Here is a 20,434-nt window from a genome sequence, read left to right on the forward strand (position 1 = left end):
CCATTTATACGTCAGTCTGGGGGAAGTTTTTGTTCTTGCACAAGTAAAACTTTACAGGTGGCTAGTTAAGAAGATGATGCCGGATTGGAAGAGAGGAGGGCTGAGAATTGGGGAAGGAGCAGTGTTACACTTTAGACTAACTGTAAGCCTCAAGAGCAAGGCTTTTTGTATTTATTTGTGCACAGATTAAAAAATATATACATATTTTAGGTTCACACCCAAATACAATCAGCGCTACTTTCCTTTTTTATTTGGGGTGAAAAATCATTAATTACACATTACATTCAATTAGCACGCACTTTGGTACAAAGCACCTTACGATAACGGCATTTAACCTCCAATGCATGACATTTATTTATTTATTTTTTCCTTTAATGACATTTCACAGTATTACAAAACAAAGATATTAAGAAAAATACATAATTGAATCATGTAAAAGGGTTACTTTTTCTGAATAGAAAGGTTAGTGGTGACAAAGTTTGTTGCTTTATTTCTTAATAGAACTTTTCCACAGTGTGTAAGTAAGATCACTGGCACAATGTTCTCTTCATTAGCTTAGTTTGGTTCACATAATTAATACAGGAATCCCTCTGACCAACAGGAACAAAACATATTAATAGTACTTAGCCTACTGAACCATTTTAAAACTCCATTTTGAAGTGTTGAAGCTACAAGTGAAATGCCACTGCGCTGACGTTGTGGTGAAGCTCATGGCGAAGTCACAGCAAAAGGTTTTGTTCGTGCTTAAAAGGTCCATGCGCCTGTTAGGCCTCCACGCAGGTTTCTTTGCAGCTCCTCTCGGTCTCAAACTGGTTGCCATTTCCTTGACAACCTCCGAACCAGAACTGAGCGCAGGAGTTGCCTTTGGCATCGTAATACCACCTCACCACGTAGTCCCGGCACGGCCCGGGATCCAGCACGTGGTGGCAGCGCTCCGCTGGAGACAACGAAGAACAAGAAGTGTCAAATCTTAAGAAGTCTTCGGCCATGCTAAGTTCAGCGTGTTAGCTCACTAACGTTTGATAGTTAGCACTAAATACAAAGTAGAACTAAGAATGATGCTATTGTCATTAGTTTTGCAGGTGCAAGTATGAGAACAACTCCACTTTTGACTTGGTTAGGACGCTACAGGAAGAGTCAGGGGATTACAAAATAAAATAATCAACTTACAAAGCTTATAATAAACTCTCATTACTGTATTTGCTCTAAAGGTTTTAATTACGTGACGCTTGCTGTCTACAATATAATGCTATAATATATGCTAATTCTTGAATCCCTATGAACTTATTGCTCTCTGATTAATTCAAGACAGTATAGTTTGACATTTTGGGATATGTGCTAAAAACTAAGCTAACTGGCTTCCGACAAAGGCTGATTTTGTTATATTATATTTATTATAATTTAAATATATAATTATTATATATTGATATCAACCTTCGTATCCAACTTCTGAGGGTTATTTCCCCCAAACTGTCAAACTATTCCTCACATTTTGGCCGATTTCTTGTTGTTTTTCTCAATCTTTATTTTCACTGAGTATGTAACATCTTGAGTCTTAACTTCATTGTCTTAACATTTTCACAGAAATAGAAAAAGATTTACCTCAAATAAATACAAAACGTTTAATATTCAAACATATATGTCTATTGCTTGTTTATTTCCCCCTGAATTCAGATTTTATTTTTAACATTGAACTAATCATGTCTCTTTGCTACAGTCTCTTCAGCGGTTACCTGATGCGAGGGTGTCAGCGGGCTGCAGTGGAGGGGACGTCGGTGGCTGAGTCGTCTCCTCAGGGACCCTCAGAGTGGGACCCGCCGGCCCGATCGCCCCCGTCGTCCCCACGCGGCCGTTGTTGTCCTTCATGTCAAACGGTGGGAGGAACTCTGTGACCGGCCTGAAGGGTTCCCTGTCGAAGAACGGAAATCTGGGCGTCTCTGAGGCCATGCCGTCGTCCGTCTTGGGTCTCGGTACAGCGACGGGTTCTCTGTCGGGCTGCGACGCTGGAGGGCCGGGCTGTACCAGAGCAGAGACGGTTTAAGTGTACTGTACCTTCATTTATCCAGGTTAGAGAATACAAACCTCACGCTTCTTTTTTTTTTATAATTAAAAGTTATTTCTATTTTATAATGTAATTGTTTTTCACAAATACATTACATGTATTATAATTATTTTCCCCTATTAGCTTATGTCGTCATGTTCCAGCTCTTGTCTCCTGCTGCCTTGCTCAATGTTTCTGTAGCTCCTTAACGCTCTTTGACCAATCACATTGAATCCCTGCTACAGACACATGTGTGGAATAGTTTCTGTTCATCTATTTAGATATTTCACATTTTAGTTGTTTCACTCAAAACCACTAATCAACTTCACGGTGGCACTAAAAGGAAAAGTCATGGGATCGCTAGAGTCCTTGAAGGATTCATCCCCTGGGCACCATGAATATCTATACAAAACATGGAATGGCAATCCAACAGTTGTTGCTATTTAAGTCTGGATGAAAGTGGTGGACCGACACACTGACTCCATATAACAAGTGATGCGTTAAACTGTTATAACCAAACGGAGCTATCGAAATGACTGATTTGTTTATCTCACCACTTTCTGAACCCTCCTGAAGTCCCCGGTGAAGGTGGGAGTGTCGGTATCGGTCCTGTACGGAGGCTCTCGAACGTTACCGGAGACCTCCGGGACTCCAGGAGGCAGTCTGGAGCTCGGCACCGAGCTGAACAAACGGCTTCCTCCGTCCTCGCAGATGCGACTTAGCAGTTTCCCCTCCAGAGCTGCAACGTGAGAAGACCAAAACAGTAAATATGAAGTTTTATATTTGTATGGTTCTGTTACAGTTTAAATGGGAGCAGTTTGGGTTGTCTTGCTCATGGGCACTACGGTAGTAGATGTAAGAGAACAGTCCGGGCCTCCAGGATCTGCTGCTCTGAGGTTGTCCAAATAAGATTTGTAAATTAATAACTAAAAAAAATAAATCACAATAACACACTTAATGAATCGTTTACACAAAAGTCTGTATATTAAAGTATTTTAAAAAAAATTGACAATGTCAGAGAATGTCATTTTTTTAAAAACTTTGATTAAATTAACGCATTATTAAGAAACATTTACATTTATGCTGGCGGCTTGGCTACTAATAATGATATTAGTAGTATTACACTTTATACTATTTGTAAAAGTAGATTTCAGTGGTGTAACCGGATAAGTTGTAAAATTCAAAAGTGAAATCCATCAAGACAAAACCGAGGGTTTTCCTAAAATCTTCCGAAACATAAAATTCTCCATAAATTCCTTTCGTGGTTCTGATGTGCTCATGATCGTTGGCTCACTGGGAAGTGCTTTGAATTCATCGATCTGGTACACGTGGTCGCTGTCGGGGTCGGACGCCACCAGACTGAGCTCCTTCTGGAACTCCCCGTACAGAGGATCGCTCTCGTTCACCACGCCGATCACGAACGTCTCGATGCCGCTCGCCCGGGCGTCTGACATCGCGCTCTCCAGACTGACTGCGTCTCTTTTATCCGCCTGGCCGTCAGTGATGATGATGGCCACCTTCCTCACGCCCGCCCGCGCCGCCTTGAACACCTGGTTGGCCTGTTGGATGGCGCTGCCCGTGAACGTGCCCTCGCCCAAGTAGGTCATGGAGCGCACCGCCGACTTGATCTCGTCGCGGGTGGCTTCCTGTACGAGGCTGACCACCACCACGTTGATGTGGCTGTAAAGCACCACGCCCACCCGCGTGGTTTCCCGGCTGACCGACGCCCGGTCGATCAGGGTGTTTACAAAGTCTTTGATCCGGTTGAAGTTGTCCGGGCCGACGCTTTCGGAGCTGTCGATCACAAAAACCAGCTCCAAGGGGGTCTGGCGGCAGGTCACCGCACAACCTGATGAAACCCAGAGACAGGTTATAGATTAAACTATGCAGGCAAAAATAACTAAAAGGTGCGTTTCTCGTGACTTACTGCATATGGATCTCACTATTTTGATGATGTCTTCCCTCTGTGAAAGACAGCACAACCTTTACTACAAACTGATTTGAAGGAAAGGAAATTCATCGTTGATGAAGGCAAAGTTCTTGCTTCAATTTAAGGGCGTTTAAATCCAAATCGTCAGTCTATGAGTTTCATACAGAGTTCTCAAATTTTAGGATATAGTGGGACAAAGCCTCTGCACAAAAGTTTGGGTCGAGGTGGAAGCAGAAAAATAGTCATCCAGCTATCTCACCAGAAACATTTTCCAGTTCCTCCTGGGTGAGCTTCAGGCTTTTCCCCATGCCAGGAGGGATAAATAACCCCTCCAGCATGTTCTCTGTCTAACCCTGGATCTCCTGCCAGTTGGGCGGGCCCAGGAAACCTCCAAAGGTCCACGAGGCGTCCTGATCAGATTCCCTCTACTGGGCGGTCTAGGCGTGAAGGAGCAGCAGCTCTCGTCCGAGCGCCCTCCCTCAACCTCAACCTCTCTAATGCTGAGCCCCACCAAGCAGGTCAAAGACCCCTGAACCTGAACGTGCGACTAGACAAGTGTGAGGATTCGGACGTGAACGCCTTTAAATTAAAGCTCAAAGACTGCATTTAAAGGCCACCTCTGAGTATTGTTGACTGCTCTGCACGATGGTTTCAGTGTAAAGAGGGATGCACTATACTCACTGTAAGTCCAGGCTCGCCCTTTTGTCCCACTCTGCCCTGTGATTTGAAACAGATCATAATGTTTTAGCTATTCACATATCGAAAGATTTCCTTTAGAGGACGATGAGTTCCAGTGAAGTGGAATATTTTAGCGGAATAAAGTTATAAGAGGTAATAAATACAACTAAATAGATTGTTGTGCATGTATTGTTCAATAGCTGCACTATATCAGGGAGGATGTGATATAAGAGGTGTGAAAATACAATTTTTATGACAAAAACACGGAATCCAGTACCAAAGGTCCGACGGCTCCGGCCTCTCCTAGCTGTCCTTTGTCTCCACTTTTGCCCTTTTCCCCTCTGAATCCTCGATCCCCCTACAAGAAGAATGAAACAGCTGCTTTGAATCACGCAGTAGGGCCCCGTATATATAACCTATAATGAATAATAGATTAATAAAGACACGTTGAATGCAATTTACTGAATCCTTTTTTACGCTAAAGCGATAAAGTGCGAAAGTTATCCTCTTCTTTTGCTGGAAGCCACGGACATAATTACATTTTTTTTTCTCCACTTTTGCTAGTTTTACTGTAACTTCATGTTTCATCGTACAGGTTCCCTCTGCTGACATCATATCGTCACCTTGTCCCCCTGCAGACCTTGTCCTGGAGGGCCTCTGGGGCCGAGGAGCCCCTGAAATCCATTCTCCCCCTGAAACACAAGTCAAGGAGAACTTCACCACAAGATGGAGGATGTCTGTCAGCACATGTGATTTTATTGTCTCGTACAGCAGCCGACTACAGATCAAAACTTCCAGGAACATGTTTTGGCTTTTCTGAACGACCACTGAAACAAATCAAAGCAAAAATAAAAACTAAAAAAAGAGCTTTATCATATTTCACCTTTTCAAAGTAATTTTAGGCACATTTGTCTTCATGCTGATTCCAGTTTTTATCTTTTATATTTGACTCTTTAGCCTAAAACATTGCTCACCAACCATTGAAAGGAAATAAATACTTTCACTGCTTTACGAAATCAGATGAGTGACACTCCAGAGAGTGCAGTCAGGTGACAAAGGTCCTTCATCAACACACTAACGCAGCTGACTGCAGTTACAGATCAAACTTTAGCATCTGCAAATGACATCGTACGATGGCACCTTTTGTCCTTGAATGCCCTCTCCAGGTGACCCCCGTTCACCAGCCGGTCCCCTTTGGCCAACCGAACCCTGCGGGGAAATAAAACGTTCGGTCTTTCTGGATACCAACACGAATATAAAAGGCACTTAATTAATAGATTATAAATCACACACAAGCCATCATTTCGAACAGGACAGATTACCTTGAGACCCATGAGGCCGACTCCAGCCGGCCCGGCCGGTCCAGGAGGTCCAGGCAAGCCTCTGTCTCCCTGAACAGGAAACAGATTGTAAGTTATAAAAAAAAAAGGAATAGATATCTGCAATTTAATCTCAGACTAAAACGAAACAAAGGCACAACACAAAAAAATGATCAAGCTCATGAAACATCTCAGCTGTAAAGCAAAGACGGAAACACATAAATATACAAAACAACAGTCAACACAGCAAGAAAAAACATCTGAAAAAATGTTTCAACAACTTTTATTTATAACAGTATTACAAAATACTCATGTTATCTCCTGACACAACATGGTAGAGAAGTGAGATAAACTACATACAAAGCATCGTCAGAGAGTAATTTATGACCTCGGGCTCCATCCACACACTGCTGTGTAGGACAGCACAGCGCTATCGCCAGATGAGTGACAACTTTGTTCGACTCATATTGTGTATGCAGCGAGCCTCCCCTGAAGCTGTTGGTTTCACCTCATCTTTTACTGTAACTTCACACTGACGTGTGTTTCCACCATAACAACTAACAACAATCTCCAGTTTCTTTCTGCTCTGGTCGAAGAACCACGGAAAACACCTGAATGTCCCTTCTGCTCCTACTCTATTTCTATGTTTTGATTTTTACTCAGGGGAACTTTTACCTTCGGTCCAGGCAAACCGACGCCGTCTGATCCGGTCTCTCCCCTCAGACCAGGAGGCCCCAGAAGTCCCTGAGAAAGACGTTGATGAGATAGGATTGCATAGTGCCGGGCGTGAAGTGATGAAGGGCGCTGTGATACTCACTGGAGGGCCGGGGTAACCGTCCCCTTTATGTCCCGGTGTCCCAGGAGGCCCTGCAGACCCGCTGTCCCCCTGAAAACCAAAAACATGCCACTTTTATAGCTATTTTCATGGGAGGATCAGTGAGGAGTGAACAGGACCTCACCTTGGGTCCAGTTAAACCCGTCCCCGGCTCTCCCACGGCTCCAGCTGGACCCCTCAGGCCCGGCTCTCCCTGACAAAACAACAGAAGCAGATCAGTTGTTGCTGCTGACAGCAGCTGTGTGTTGGCACCTCATGGGCTCGCTGTACCTTGGCACCAGCTACGCCCCGCCCTGGGGGCCCAGTGGCACCCGGTGGACCCATGCTTCCTGGTTCCCCCTGAAACAGAAATCACTCATCAGACTAATAATAAACAAGGCAACAAGGCTCTGTGCGGACAATGTGTACATTTATAATACTTTTAAAGTGTGAAAACAACTCATTATGGACTGTTGTTACGTGACATAAAGGCTTATTTTAATAGATATGAGACCAATAATTCAATATGTTTGGGGGTGTTCATTGATAATGAGTTTACTGTTCAAAAACACACCTTTGATAATAACATTTACTTTCTAATGAAATGGTAAAATGTCTTGCATCTTTGTTTATGTTGACTTTTTCTCTTTTTTTTAAAGGGACAAGACATGTTTTAATAATTTAATAATCTTTTTTTCGCTGGTTTGTAGGTCGCCAGCTTTTGTGGCGTCGCCTGAAAGAATTGAAGATAAAACAAAGTCCCTATTTTTTAATAACCTTTTCCTTCTGATAATTTACTTATTTAAAAGTAGCAATACCAACATGTATAAATACTCGGTTACAAGTCGAAGGCTGTGATATTTTAATTAAAAAGTAAAAGCATCAACATTTAATATTTTATTTGTTGATCATATTTTGTATTAATAGCCTGAATCAAATGCCAAATAACTACATAAGTAACGAAATTAGTGAAATAAATATGTGACCAAAAGTAAAGTAAAATTGAAATACTCTTGTACAAGTACCTACAGATTGTACTGAAGTACAGTACTTGAGTAAATGTACTTCAGTACTTTAAGGTGCTGCACTTCCGTCAGATGTGACAACGTTTTGCTCACAGCTTCAATCTAAGATCTAGAAATGTGGCCGCATTATTTGAAATGAATAACACTCCTGTGTACAATTACAATGTTCTCCTCAATCTTTTTGTATCTCGTTACCTTCGACCCCATCGGCCCCACGGGGCCGACTGCACCCGGCTGTCCTCTGTTCCCTCGGTCTCCTCTGTCTCCCTGCCGAAGCAGCACAACACCTCTAAATAATCCTCGAAACAATTATAACTCTGAAACACTTAACTCTGAGTTAAGATCATGTCATAGGTCACATTCACATAATCTTTGTGAAACGTGAGATATGTAAAATGTCTGTTACCTTCCCTCCAGGTGTGCCTTTACCAGGCGCACCGTCCGGCCCCCTGGGCCCCGGTAACCCGACGTCACCCTGCCGTCATCAGAAACATGAAAACATGATATATTTCTGTATATGTGAAAAGGAGACCAACGGGTTCAGGTTATGCTGTTACCTTCAGTCCCGAGGCCCCATCCTCTCCTGGCTCACCTGGTACGCCAGGTGACCCCTCGGCCCCCGGGTCACCCTGCCAGAGGAAAGAGAGCATGAAGCAAACCACCGAACCATTTGCTCACGTTCACTTTGATCGGATAAATGATCCACAGACATGTTGTGATGTAGGAGTTTATTCTCTTTGGCCGTGGTGGAACATAGACCCGCTCCCTGGATCGCTCGGTTGTTAGAAGCACAACAGTCCTTCCTGAGAAAGCGGTCGAAACCCTTTGCCCTTACCGGGGTCCAACACCTGCCGTCAATAATGCTCTAATCGGTTACATAGGCAAGTCCAGGACCCCAGAACAGCGCCATCCAGTGTACATGTATAGTAACACAGTTTCATCACCACATGTGGCTCTTACATGCTCATTCGCCTGCTTGTCGAGTTTAACTATGAAGCTAGAGCAAAGGAGGTGATTTGCTTAGCTTAGCATAACGACTGAAACCAGGGGGAAAGCTAGCCAGGGTTTCTCAAATGTAAAAAAATAAATAAAAGTACATCTACTAACTAGCACCTTCAGATGAAAATGGTATCAAAATCCTCTCCTAACTCTTGGAAAGTATGCATTTTTTATTTAAAGGGAACTGCACTGCAGAGTGATGATAGAAGGACTGATGGGTGAGGAGTGATGAGAGAGGAGTGATGGGTGAGGAGTGATGAGAGAGGACTGATGAGGGAGGAGTGATGAGAGAGGAGTGATGATGGAGGAGTGATGAGGGAGGAGTGATGAGGGAGGAGTGATGAGGGAGGAGTGATGGGTGAGGAGTGATGGGTGAGGAGTGATGAAGGAGGAGTGATGAGGGGGGAGTGATGGGTGAGGAGTGATGGGTGAGGAGTGATGAAGGAGGAGTGATGAGGGGGGAGTGATGGGTGAGGAGTGATGAGGGAGGAGTGATGGGTGAGGAGTGATGAGGGAGGAGTGATGAGGGAGGAGTGATGGGTGAGGAGTGATGAGGGAGGAGTGATGGGTGAGGAGTGATGGGTGAGGAGTGATGAGGGAGGAGTGATGAGGGAGGAGTGATGAAGGAGGAGTGATGAAGGAGGAGTGATGAGGGGGGAGTGATGGGTGAGGAGTGCAGTAGTGTTGAGGACTTACTTTCGGTCCTGGCTCTCCGACCCCCCTCTCACCTGTCGGTCCAGGCTCACCTGAGAGGCCCTGGTTCCCCTGAAAACAAGGTTTACACAGTGAGAGAGATATTCAGGGAAAACTAGGACGGAGCAAATTACAAATGTGTCTTCAATGATGAAGAACAAAGTGTGAAATTAACATGTCTCAGATTACAAATCCACCAATGAGACCGATTCAAACTCCCGGGCATTTGATTGACAGGCCAGCTGTGTTTTTCGGCGTATTCGAGTGATGGAATATGCAAAGTGTTTCGATGCAATCAGACTCAAAATCAGCAGGCTGTCGATCATAATTATTATCTGGCTTTCTGTCTCTGTGGCAAACAACCTGTTAGTTATTACCTTTGGTCCTGTTATCCCAATACCTTGAGCTCCTCTGGGCCCTGCAGGTCCTGCTGGGCCTTGATTCCCCTAAACGACAGAAAAGGAAAGATACAACATGAGGTGAGCCGGTTTGACGCTGGAAACGTTCTGTACGTTGAGGTATTATTCGCAACATGGTAGAATAATCTGACTGTTGCTGTAATACAGACGCATTGGTTTTTCTTAATTCTACATGTTGGCTCAATGTTCTTTTTTTAATCTATTTAAATTATTACATGTATTCACTTGATGTTGGACAGGAGAGAAATGTTATTTCAAATCTTATGTATGTTTGCACATGTGCAATTATTGACACTAAAGCTGACTTTGACTTTTAATAAAGATTCAGATCAGAAGATTCAGTAAAAGTACTTAAAGGACACTAAAAATACTCCATAAGTACAAGTCCTGCATTCAAGATATTAGCAAAGTAAAATTATGTCAAAATGATCAGCAAAATGTACTTAAAGAATCAAAGTAAAAGTATTGATTGCATGGTGAAATGTTCCCCAACAGTGTTTTACTATTGTGAAGTTTCTGGATTAATATGACTGCTGCATCCATATGTATGTTGTATTTTACTGCTGTCGCTTAAGGCAGTGCTCATTTTAACTCTTTTATATGCTGTTGGCAATGATGGACTGTCATTTATAATTAAACATCATATTTTATAAGCGTGTCCAACGTTTTACAGGCGATTAACTTGTAATTAAAGGTGTCAAATTATTGAAATGAAGTAGAAATGGCAATATTTTCCTCTGAAATGAATAATCAAAAGATGGCATGAAGAGAAAGGACTCAAGGAAAGCACACGTACAGTATTTGACTCAATGTACTTTGTCAGTCAGCACCTGCAGCAGTCATGAACGCAGCTCTTACCTTTTCTCCCTGAAGTCCTAAACCCGGAGCCCCGACTGGACCAGGAAACCCAGGAGGCCCGTGACTTCCCTGAGAAAAGAAATACAGAAATCAAAGAGCCACCGCTGTATCGGCGTGCAGGAGACGTGAGTGAGTACTCGTAAGTGTTGCAGTAGAAGCAGATATTTAATAGTATATATCACGTTATATTCCTTTTTCAACTGCATTGATTTATTTTTCAACCATCTCAAAGTCAGGTCACGAGGTTCAAGTGAGTATCTTTCATACCGTCCACCCCTGTGAGATATGTATATGTGTAGAGTTTGATTTACCTGGTCACCTTTGACCCCGACGCCAGCAAGTCCACGATGGCCCCTGGGACCCTCGTACCCTCGATCGCCCTGAAACCAGAGGAGGAGAGAGTGACGCCCTCTGGACAGAAGCTGCATGTTTCATAAGTGATGCTTTGTGAAGGCCGATGATCGAAATTCCTCAGTAATAAACACACAATGTTTTGTAGCAATCAGTGAAAGTATTTTTTTTCTGGTCGCAGACAAATCCCCAAAAATGTAATATATCTGTTTATCTATTTTAAAATGAAAAGAGCAGAACAGCGTTTGGAATGAAGATGATGTGTAGAAATATTGACTTAAGAATGTAACATTGTTCACAATGTGAACAATATGTGCAATAGAGTAACTTATTGACCAAAGAGTTGTTTCTTAACATTGCAGGTTCAAGATCAATATATTCTTTATTTGCTCCTTTAGCCAACACGTGGTTTACAATTTAAACCCACCTTCGACCCCGGGAGCCCCTCTCCAGGTAGTCCGGGGTTTCCTTGTGCTCCTGGTGCTCCTGGGGAACCCTGAGTCAAACAAAAGACTTTTAATAAAAGTCCTTACATGTGAGTTTTTTTTTTTTTTTTTTTCAGACACAAAAGTACAGAAGCGCATTGCATTCACTGGATTACAAAAAAAAAGACCCCTTTTCTCGTAATTACGAGATCCCGATCTAATATTTACGAGATCTTTTCTCGTAATTACGAGATCAGGGATCTTTTTTTTTTTATTAAGTGAATGCAACGCGCTTCCGTACAAAAGAACAGAGAGGCAGAATAAAGCTTTAGAGCTGCATGTTGTGGGCTGCAGGTGGCAGCAGTGGTGTGAATATTCAGCACACATTCAGTTTTCCAGGATTCCTGGAAGGGGACGTGAGGAAACTGCTGGTGTTTGAGTCAGTATTATCTCATGCATAAAGACAAAGGAAAACAGATGGAAAACTCATTTTGCACATGGGATTTAGCTTTCTCTGGATTCTAACTCGGCGCTCTTCACAAAACAGTTTCTATTCTCGTCTTTCATTTTCAACTCAAACCCATAAAAACAAGCACTGTCCCGAAGTACAAGTTTGAGGAACCTTAAATCTATTTTCTGCTATAATTTTATTCCTCCAATATTGCCCTTTTTACACCACTATATGTATTTTAAAACTACAGTTACTAGTTACTTTGCAGACTGGTGATTTCACATACAACACACATGATCAACATTTAATGTATGAAACTGTGTTCTAGATTTTAAAGATGTTGTAAATATATGTTATAATATAAACTATCCTGCAGTGTATCAGGCAGTAAAAATGAGTTTCACCTCAACGAGCTGTGATATTAATAAACAGCTAATGTGCCAGAGCTCGATGCATTATAGAAGACAGTAGCGTGTTTCATACTCACAGGTAGGCCTGGTTCTCCTACACCAACAGGACCGGTGGGACCGGATCTTCCTATAAGGCCTTTTTCACCCTGTGAGAGTCAAACATCACGATTCAACGACTTCTTCCACATGTTCCAGTAATCCCTAAAATACTTATAATATGTATTCTATCTCTATGGGGTTCATTAGTTTCTCACTGTCAGAGAGAATTACATTATTAAAGGGGGTTATCTCATCAAACAATCTTTTTCCTAAAATGTTCTGCCTATAATATGATGAAAGAGTAACTGAACCGCAGAGACCCTGTAATGTAAATGGCTCTGGAACATTTTCAACAATGTGCTCTGCTGTAATGTGACGAGAGCATTAAGCTGTTCAATGTTATCGCTACTCACTGAGCAGCTGGCTAGTTAGCTTGTGAGCCCATTAGAGGGCAATATTCAACATCCGCTGCACTCAAATGTTAATATTAGGACCTGAATCCATCGATAACACAATGAAATACTAACAGGTCGCCCCTAATTATACTTGCCTGTATCAATAAAGACATGTGATGTTGAGAATACATTGAGGCACATTTTATGAAGATAACATGACTTTTTGGATCAAAGAGTTACCTTGGCTCCTGGGAAACCGATACCAATGTCCCCCGGGGGTCCAGAAGCTCCGATGGGTCCTCTGTCCCCCTGTAGCAAGTTAAATTAAATGAGAATCTGTGTCCATGTAATGCCTCTTTATGCACTAAAATGAAATGAATTAAATCAAGATTTTATTCCTGCATGCCCCTTTGATAATTCACTTCTATCAGAGTCATCGTTTCGACAAAAGAAACATCAAGTACAACCTATTTTCATCCTTAATTAATACTCATATATACAGTTTAACAGCTTTTTACAGAAGTCAGTGCAACATCCTCTGCAATTGCTTAAAATAGTTAGTTTTTCTGTCTTTAAGTGCAGTACATTGTTTGTGGGGAATTAAATAATCTGTGCTCACTCCACACTTAAAATGCTTACAAAATAAATTACACTCGACGCTGTAAAGCGAATGAAGGAAGTTTGTGTCATATACAGTATTATGTTGGAAAATACTATTTTAAAAACCCACAGTGAGGCCAAATGGCCTGTTGGCTTGTTTCAACCTTTTGTGGCATTTAGGAAATAAAGACTAGTCCTTTGTTCCTTCTGTAAAACTTGATTCATGTCTGGGAATCTTTTCCTGGATGTGCGATAAATCACGTTACATTTCATCTGGATAAAGACCTCTTTGTTAAAAAGCTGCGTGACAACTCTGTGATGGATCAGCATCTTATTAACCCTCGGCACAGATTTTAAAGGTCGTTTTTATGCTGCTTCAAATGTTGTGTGTAAAAGTGTGTGTTCTTTCTTTATTCAGAGGAAGAATAACCCCATATTTCCCTAATTGATCTTAAATAACTATATTTTTAGTTAGCTCTGTGTTTTTGGGATGTTGACGGTTAGAATTTCTCATCACAAAATGAAAACATTGCATTTCTTTTCTTTTTTTAAACGCTTTGAATCTTGATGGATTACTTAACACATTTTGGGAAATATATTTTTTCGAGGAGTTGTGTGCTCCGAGTATTTCCCAGTGCCTGGCAGCCGGTGGAGATGATGCGTGGACGTGCGGGGCGGATGCATAAACTGCCAAGGACTCGATCCAGCATGCAACTCCCCTCAAAACAAACATTGTCATTTTAACATTTCTGTTTGTGTTCATAATTATATGTATTTTCTTCACTTCGGACAGAGCCAGGCTAGCTGTTTCCCCCTACCTTCAGTCTTGATGCTAAGCTAAGCTACGTTAATAACATCCTGGCTCTAGCTCTAAACTTAACGCACAGATGTGAGAGTGGTACCATCGGCTTACTCTCTGCAAAAAGTAAATAACTCTATTTCTTTAAATATCAGACTATTCAAAATACAATGATATAATAACCTTCTGACATAAGCAGGTGAGATATTAAAAAAAAAGAAAAAGAAGGCAGCGCAAAGCAGGCTGCAATATTATAGTATAATAATATTATAGGCGACTCTTTTGTAACCTCAGAGATTTGAAAAGGAAACAAAGTTCTTCTGTAATGAAAAATATCCTGTTTTGAGGAAAAAAAATATTATAACACAAATGTAAGAATTTAGGAGAAAAACTCATCGATGTTCTTCATTCAAAAGAGACGGAGACCATGTAGATGCACGTGAATAACTTCTATTCCTGCTTGCTTTTTGTTTATCAAAACAAATCATAACTTGCAGTCTATCGTAGTGAAGCAGGGAGGTACCTCAAATCCTCGAACACGTCGTGACGTTTTATTTTTTAAGATACGCCGCTCTGATCCAGCCAATCCCACTGGAACCATTCAGGTGTAGAAAAGACACGTTTTTTGAAAGGTTTTGAGGGGACTTACTTTATGTCCTGCTGGGCCCTCATGGCCCATGTCTCCTGGTGGTCCTATTGCACCCTGCAAAACAAATAAAAAAAAAACATACACAATGCAACATTCAAGTTTGCTTTTAATCAAAGTATAAATGTGCCGTATCTACTATTTCCCCCACTGATTTTTCTTAACTTTGCGAGCAGACTTTGATCATGTATGGGTCTCAAACAAAGCCCCTACGTTGTATGACCAAAGCTGCAGATCAAAACCAACCCTCCACCACTGAAGTCACCAAAACCAACACTCGCGGCTTTCATGTCGTTCGATTCTCAGGCCGAGCTCGCAAAATAACACGGTTCCACGGACACTCTGCCAGTAGCACCGGGGGAGGAAGAGTGGCGCTGGGCGGCCAGGTCCACGGCCTAATCCCACCACACAAAGTCTGTTCCTGCAGAAGAATAATATCCTGCAAGCCTGGATTCACTGCTTTGGATAGCCACATTAGTATCAGGATTACCCATAATCCAATATTCACATTCCATTAGTGCAGAGATGAAAAGGAGACAAATTCCACTTCCATTTTTCATATTGGGGCGAGAACAGACTGTGTGATGTCTGTGTATCAATATCAACAGTGGGCTGTAAACCCTATGTTCAGGAGCCTGAAGGACGGAGTCGTGACACTGCTGCTTCAGGGGAGACCCCCGGGGGAATAGGGTCAAATATTTAACCATTACATATCACCATGAAATTCACCCAGACGTTTCCCTGCATTACGACACACACGCGTTTCCCGAAGATGTATGTTGGAATTGGCAAATGAGGCATTATCTTATTAAATATGTGTTAATTATTATTAATTTAGAAATTGGAGAGTCTTATTCAAACACTACAGTTGAAACAAATATACGTCACCATGAAACCTCCTCAGTGGATTACTTCCATTAAGAGCATTATTCTTAGCATTATATGTTTTCTAAAATCTTCATTTTAAACATGCAAATGAGGAATAATCTAATGCTAATTTGAACGGTGAATTTAGGAGAAGGGACAAAGTAATAAAATAAACATCCAGATGTGTCTTTTGGATGTGTTCCCATGTTTCCCCATCCCATGCGATACATACAGTTATTATTAACGCTTGAAATGTGCTTAGGCGGATTAAAGTCAGGAAATGCTTCTTTCCATATCTGAAATTTGACTGTAAAACGTATATTTTTAGGCTTCAAAAAGATCAAACCAAAATCTGTTAACATTTATTTTGGAAAAAAAGAAGACATCTGGCCGCACCTGTTCTCCTTTTGTTCCTCGCTGACCTGGTGGTCCCTCCGGTCCCTGCAAAGTGACGCATGAACTCATTATAAGAGACAAAGCACGAGGTATTGATTGAAATAATGTAGATTATAATGTTCATACAGTTTCACCCTTTTCCCCCGGAGTTCCACAGTCTCCTCTCTCCCCCTAAAAGACAAAGATTAGACCCTCTGCTTATTTTCTTCTTATGACCTTATACATAATGAGAATAAAACATATAATATAATAAGCATGCCCACCTTGTATCCCTTATAACCTGGACGACCCTGTAAAAGGTGAAACAGTTATAACATCTGAATTAAATCTAATAATAACTTTGGAGTTAAAGGATTTTTCGTTGTATTTTTTACCTCTGGACCATCACTTCCAGGTCGACCATTCAAGCCCGGCTCCCCCTTGTGAAACAAACAAAGCACAGACCAACTTAAAATCGGCTACATTAAAAGAAAAACTTGACACTAAAATATGTTTTTGTCTTTGTGTGACGTCTTACCCTCGCTCCTTTTGGACCAGATATCCCTCTGAAGCCTGAGTCCCCTTTTCTACCCTGGAATAAGTAACAGTTAGGTCAGATGCTAAAAGATAAGATGGAAACATACGTTTGTGATAAAGAAGTACAGAACGAGTATCCTATAATTTTGATAAAAGATTATAGTTTTTCTCACTGGACTTCCTTGAGGGCCCCTCTCTCCTCTTTCACACAAACACACTTGAGCCTGTGGACACTGCCACCGAGAGAAAAGCAGAATTTCAATTCAATTCAATTAATTAATGTAAAAAAAAAACTAAAAAATACTGGATTGCATTGAAATACTTACCCCATCCAATACGACTGCACCCTGGATGCAAAACATGACACAAAAAAAATATCAATGTCAGTTCATTCAATCAGAAATTATTATTAATTTAGTTTCGGTTCAATCTTGGTATACACTTTGAATAGATGTTGTCTGCCCTCAACACTATTTCATCTTTCTTAACAAGCTAGAATTGTGAATGAATAATATCAGACATTTCTGGAAAGCAGAACAAGCCGTGCATCTCTCTCTCTCAGACAGACATGAGGCTATTTGACATTCGTGTGAGTGTGTGTGTGTGTGTGTGTTGTGGAAAAATGCAAGGCAGACGGGAAAGCCCCCGTCGTTCAGACACAACTGTGACACTGAGACGTGAACCCGCTGTGAGGACAGAAAGCGAGTTTCACTGACCTTATTTTTGGCACTGATGAATTTGGCAAAAATCTGATCGCTGTAAAGTTTTTCAAATACTCCCGGGATCTACCCGGGTGTACAACAAATCCAGAAGGATGTCAGCATCCAGCAGTGCAACACTCAAACTGAGACACACATTAAAGCCTTGTGTGTAGATATTTTATGAGATAATAGCATCTTTCAAATTATTCTGACATTGTAAACAATCCCTATGAAGATTATGCAATCCATGCAATGTTTCTAACTATTCATTCTCTATCTCCTCGGTGGATCTATCGACTGTATATAAGTTTGGATCTGCCAGAGTGTGTTTCTTGCTACCACCACTAGGGGTCGCCAAAGTCAGATCATTTTAAATCCTACACATACAGCAGGGGATTCAATAATGATCGTTTACAGATGTACAACATTAGATTTGTCTATCCCTCTCCGGATTATCCAAAACTCTGCTGCTCGGATGTGAGTTGGGCTTGGAAAAGTGATCACAATCCTTAACAAAGGTTTAGATTCTGACATAACGGGGATACAGTCTCTGTTTTATATATACATATTGTCACTGCTACACAACAACTGATTACCTTCCAGTAATTACTTTTTTCCATAAAACAAATTACACTAACTGATGTGTTTGTTCAAGTTATTCCAACATATCTTTCTTTGGGATAACTGAGGCTTGCCACCCAATCCCTCGTCTCACTGGAAGCCGGCACTCACCATCTCTTTGAGCATCTTCTCCTCCAGCTGGGGGTCGAGAAGACTTTGGACAAACTGCTGAGCGGGCGAGCTGGCGACGGCCCGGAGCTTGGCATTATTCTGACTCTGCTGACTGATGTCCGACAAACCTACAGCGAAGAACTTTATGCCGTGACCTTTGGCCTCTGCCGCAGCCGCGATCACATCGGGGCTGCGGGGGTGGTCGACCCCGTCGGTCATCAGCACTGCAACCCTGACGCTGTCCGCCGGCGTTTCCTGCAGCAGCAGCTGCGAGGCGTTGGTGATGGCGTAGGTGGTGTAGGTGCCATGGCCGATGTAGTTCATTGCACTGACTTGACCGTGAAAGGAATCCAGGTCTTTCCAGGCCGAGAATCGGTGCTCCACAGACACGGAGCTGCTGTACTGGAGTGCAGCCAGTCGCATCTTCAGCGTCCAGCCGGCTACCTGCAGCATGGAGAGGCGGGTGCTGAAGCTCAACGCGAAGGCCTTCTGCTTTTCAAACAGGAATATCTTTGCACCCTCGGAGCTGTCCAGGATGAAAGCCACCTCCAGTGAACATGTCAGACCTGTGGGAGACAGCAAAACCTCTGTGAATGCAGAGATTCACAATACTGAAGATAAGAGCGTCTGGAGAAGGTTGCAACTCCACAGTCCTTTTAGTAGCTAAACATAACTATTTATGGAACTGAAGAGGGTGATGTCCAGAAACAGATGTATTCCTCAGCAACATGCAGCAAACGATGACTTGTTGAATAACAGAAAGTTGTTATTTATTATTTATACATTATAGTTTTGGACTGTCGATCAGACAAAACAAGCAGTATCAAGAAATCTTCTTGTACTTTAGCATGATGTTTTTTTTTATTTTCAATTTTTTATAGACGAAGTAATGAATTTAATATGAAAGTATAAATAGTTTAGTGTATCCTGAAAATAAACATTAGTTTCATCTCCAGCATGTATTATTGTCTGTCATAGTGTCTTTTTTCAGATCAAAGAAATCCAACATCTCCAGGTCTCATATAAAAATCACAAAAATGCCATTTTCTTTAAACCAGTAAGTATGATCATACTGTAAAGCAGAAGCAACTGAATTTAAACCAGGACTCTCCATCCTCAGAGAGCCAGACTATGAGAAATCTGTGAGGCAAAGCTGCCCTCAAAAGTAGGAAGGCCTACCTCATCCAGTCACTGGAGTTAAGGCTTATCTTTGCAGCATTACTCTCTCAATGTGTACCTAATCATCTGGCACCGGCCTTTTTTTGACCTCATGGATGATGAAATTTGGGAAAGACAGTGATAAAGAGTCCCACTGTCACTGTGTGCTCTGATGCGCTGGATCAATAACTGGCATAAAACGCTTAAAAGTGCTTCCCTTTTTTTGTTTATGTGCTGTGAAACTCTCTAAATGTTGCACGATGGGATTGAAGCTGTGTACTTTGGAGCTGTGGGTGTTGTGACTGCTACCGGGAATCCGTTACGCCCACAGGATCCCAGTGACAAGGCCTGCACCAGCAAAATGTGGATACCTCATATAAAGAAATTACCATTTCCCCCGTCGTCATGCAGCTTGTAGTTGTTCCTGCGTCCTGTCTTCCTTCTCTGGCCTGAAGCCTGGTGAACGAGAGCCAGCAGCAGAAGGCAGAGCCCGACTCCTCTTCTCAGGTTTCCCCTTAGCGACTTTTCCATCCTTGCAGAGAAAGCAGTTTACGACAAAGCTATGCTTAAATTTACAATGTGTGCAAAGCACAACGTATCTTGCCAGTATCACAAGATGCAACATTTTACCATCATGCATTCTGTAAACACAAACAAAAAGTTTCAGATAATAATCACAATACCTTAATTTGTTCCAATCATACTGTTCTGATAATGTGCTTTATAAAATGCCTGCAACATAAAGTACAAATTAATATACATTCAAACCAAAATGACTCCTCTAAATATATTTTAAATGGTGCAACATTTAGGTAATCTGCAAAGTATGAGTTCATGCAATAAATTTCTAAATCTAAACGTTTGAACATGAAACTAAAGTAGTAGTGCACACATTCAAGTTGTCATTCAAACTGTAACATGACATTACATTAAAGTAACCAACATTAAGGGTGCATACTGTATTAGGCAATAGGCATGCAAAAAGTTATTTTACCTAAAATCTCATTTAGCAGTCAGTGCTCGTAGTCCAGTGGCGTTTTTGGGCGACATTTCCCCGCGTAATGAAGTCCTATAAACCGGGTTGAATCAAGCTGAGGACCATCAGATGAGCTGGTGTGCTGAGTGTGTAGCCTGGGGGTCTGGCCCGCGCCAACATTTGAGCGCTGGTCCAC

General features: G+C 41.9%; 1 protein-coding gene across 1 annotated transcript; it reads right to left on the minus strand.

Annotated features, from left to right (window-relative positions):
* Positions 1 to 236: 236 nt before the first annotated feature.
* Positions 237 to 20,393, minus strand: col28a1b (collagen, type XXVIII, alpha 1b). Its single transcript, XM_068570531.1, has 36 exons — positions 20,257 to 20,393; positions 19,946 to 19,994; positions 19,652 to 19,794; positions 18,105 to 18,670; positions 16,998 to 17,018; positions 16,845 to 16,904; positions 16,673 to 16,726; positions 16,530 to 16,574; positions 16,419 to 16,445; positions 16,282 to 16,326; positions 16,156 to 16,200; positions 14,896 to 14,949; positions 13,088 to 13,156; positions 12,491 to 12,559; positions 11,555 to 11,623; positions 11,088 to 11,156; positions 10,777 to 10,845; positions 9,877 to 9,945; positions 9,503 to 9,571; positions 8,365 to 8,436; positions 8,214 to 8,282; positions 8,003 to 8,074; positions 7,074 to 7,142; positions 6,928 to 6,996; positions 6,786 to 6,854; positions 6,644 to 6,712; positions 5,972 to 6,040; positions 5,790 to 5,858; positions 5,273 to 5,341; positions 4,927 to 5,007; positions 4,653 to 4,688; positions 3,969 to 4,005; positions 3,336 to 3,890; positions 2,596 to 2,780; positions 1,734 to 2,016; positions 237 to 937 (listed from the first exon to the last, which is right to left on the minus strand). Exons 3-36 carry the CDS (start codon positions 19,791 to 19,793, stop codon positions 765 to 767), a joined length of 3,588 nt encoding a protein of 1,195 aa, XP_068426632.1. The 5' UTR covers position 19,794; positions 19,946 to 19,994; positions 20,257 to 20,393; the 3' UTR covers positions 237 to 764.
* Between the last annotated feature and the right edge of the window lie 41 nt (positions 20,394 to 20,434).

This window comes from Clinocottus analis, unplaced genomic scaffold (genome assembly GCF_023055335.1).
Source record: "Clinocottus analis isolate CAN_PGR_092001 unplaced genomic scaffold, fCliAna1.0.p SCAF_9, whole genome shotgun sequence".
Taxonomy (NCBI): domain Eukaryota; kingdom Metazoa; phylum Chordata; class Actinopteri; order Perciformes; family Cottidae; genus Clinocottus; species Clinocottus analis.

Bases quoted from the DNA above. Each gene is read 5' to 3' on its own strand.
- col28a1b (XM_068570531.1), bottom strand. From the start codon at position 19,793: ATGGAAAAGTCGCTAAGGGGAAACCTGAGAAGAGGAGTCGGGCTCTGC. The intron at 8,075-8,213 runs GTAACAGACATT...CTGCTTCGGCAG, and splicing joins AAGGCACACCTGGAGGGAAG to GGAGACAGAGGAGACCGAGG. The intron at 6,997-7,073 runs GTACAGCGAGCC...TTGTTTTGTCAG, and splicing joins GGGGCGTAGCTGGTGCCAAG to GGAGAGCCGGGCCTGAGGGG.